Consider the following 2,459-nt stretch of genomic DNA (forward strand, 5'->3'; position numbering starts at 1 on the left):
TCTTTGTTTATTTCCATTTCTTTATATTTAATCCCCTTATCAATTTCATTTCGATCTGTTCCAATCGTTGTTGTTTTTTGTTCTCCTTTTCCTTTACTTTCCTTATTCTCTACTATACTAGTTACTTTCTTTTTCTCTTTATCGATTTCGTTTCGTTCCATTCCAGTTACTGTTAATTTTTGTTTTCCCTTTTCTTTACTTTCATTATTCTCCACTATACTAATTACTTTCTTTTCCTCTTTATTGATTTCATTTTGTTCCATTCTAGTTATTGTTACTTTTTGTTTTCCTTTCTCTTTACTTTCATTGCCACTCGCTACATTAATTACTTTCTTTTCCCCTTTATTGAATTCATTTCGTTCTGTTCTAGTTATTGTTATTTTTTGTTTTTCTTTCTCCTTACTTTCATTACCCTTTATTCCACTAGACACCTTCTTCTTTTCTTTGCCTTTGTACGTTACCTTCTCACTATTCTTTTCTTTTTCTCCTTTTGGCCCAATGCAAACACCATACAGTTTTCCTTTGTTTTTTGGTTTTATTTTGTGTGGCTCCAATTTTTCTTCATTTTTCGAGTCCACACACAAATATATCTTAAAGCTATGTTTTGCATTAAATTCATCATGTTGCAATGGTTTGTTCTTATGGCTTAAAACTACTCCAAATAATTTAAGAAAATCCCTTCCAAATACCAATGAACAAGGGGCCTCTCTTTTCAAAATGTTCAAATTTAACCTTTTCACCTCGCCCCTAAAATCAACCTTAATATTCATCCTTCCACATAGTCTTAGCTTTTCCCCGTTCAGACCTCTAAATCCCGAAATTTTCTCCTCCTGAATATTCACACCGGGGCTTAATGAACGGATTACGTCTTCATTGATAAAGCTGCACGGGCTACCGGTATCAATTAAAGAATTAACAAAACGGAAATTAGACCCAGGACTAGAAGATCCCAAAACTACTCTTACCTTCATTCTCCATCCGATTTCTTCCTCTTCCTCCTTTTCCTTCTCTACTGCTGCCACTGCTCGCTGGGGGCAATTTACTTTGAAGTGGCCCATCTTCCTACATTTGAAACACGCACCTTTAGGCAAATATTCTTTTGTGCACGTACTCGCAAAATGCCCAAAGCCTTGGCACTTAAAACATCGCACATCAGCCAATTTGACCTCTTTTCCAACCGCTACTCGCTGCTGTCCCCGTTCTCGTAGCACCTTTTCATACTTTGGTATGCTACCTTTGAAGCTTTTCAATGTTGTATGGTTGAACAGCATTGTGGCAGCCAATGCTCTGTCTTGAATCCCTTCCACAATATATTCGATCAACTCTGCTTCCGTTATCGGGGTGTCTTCAGCTAGTTCTTGCATGATGAGGGTATATGTGTGTAGGCTCTCACCCTGCCGATCCCACTTTCGGCGTTCCAATCTTCTTAGTGCTTCCTTAACACCCACCGATTGCTTAAACTCGTCCTGCAGCTCACCTTTGAGTTCTCGCCAAGTTTTAGCGTTGGATGACCGCAAAAACAGGCCTGCACTTCCAGTCATCAATCTTCTTGCGTACAAAAACTTGTTTGCTTCAGTACAGCCCAACACTGCTGTTACTCTGTCGAACTCACTTATCCATTTGGACACACTTTGGCCGTTGTCCCCACTAAATTTTACTACAGCCGCTTCCACATCTATGAAATGCACAACCTTTGCATTCGCCTCTTTTTCTTCTTGGTTCATTTCATATTGCACTTTTAACAATTCCAACTTTCGCAGCTGCTTCTCTACTTCTGCCCGTACGTTTGCTTGCTTGTACGTGTTCATGGCGGCGGTTTGCTTGTCTGCATAAACTTGCATGCTTGTGGCATTTTTTGCCACCACCTTTTCGCCTGCTTGATCACGTACGCCCATTCTGCTTGTTTGTCCGTCTGTGTTTGCAAGAATGTCTACTGCCAACTCGCACAACTGCTCTTGCTCGGTCGTAATGGGATGTTGGTCGGCTTCTGCATGTTCGTTGGTGGTGGTTTTTTCGCATATACACACTTTTTCTGTATTAGCAACGTTTACCTCTGATCTTTTTTCTGCATTGATTTCATCATTGGGCACGTTTGCCTGTGCCAACTTTTCCGCTTCACCACCACCAATTTTCTGCTCCTGGCCATTCGTCCCAATTACTGCTTGCAACATACCTCGCAACTGGGATACCGTAGCAGTTTCTGGAAAGTCCATTCCCAATTCTTTCAGGCTTTTCATTAACTCCTCTCGTACCATTTTGCTTTTAATTAAAACACTTCCTCGAAATTCGATTTTACTTCAGCTTCTGTGTATACTGGTTTGGCTTTGTTATACACACACAATTTGTTCGCTTGCCGACGGGTTCTTTTTCACACCTGAGTTGTTCACAATTCAAGTTCTACCAAACGAATGGCGTCTCTTTATTCAATATCTTTTCTCTACACGTAATTTCTTAAATCT

The 2,459-nt window shown here is 40.0% G+C and overlaps 1 protein-coding gene across 1 annotated transcript; it reads right to left on the reverse strand.

Moving 5' to 3' along the window:
• Positions 1-521: 521 nt before the first annotated feature.
• LOC141401859 (uncharacterized) lies at positions 522-2,459 on the reverse strand. Its single transcript, XM_073982409.1, has 2 exons — positions 966-2,459; positions 522-891 (listed from the first exon to the last, which is right to left on the reverse strand). The coding sequence occupies exons 1-2, from the start codon at positions 2,253-2,255 to the stop codon at positions 871-873; spliced, it is 1,311 nt and encodes a 436-aa protein (XP_073838510.1). The 5' UTR covers positions 2,256-2,459; the 3' UTR covers positions 522-870.

This window comes from Musca autumnalis, unplaced genomic scaffold (genome assembly GCF_047663935.1).
Source record: "Musca autumnalis isolate F117 unplaced genomic scaffold, ASM4766393v1 scaffold_4, whole genome shotgun sequence".
In the NCBI taxonomy this organism is placed as follows: domain Eukaryota; kingdom Metazoa; phylum Arthropoda; class Insecta; order Diptera; family Muscidae; genus Musca; species Musca autumnalis.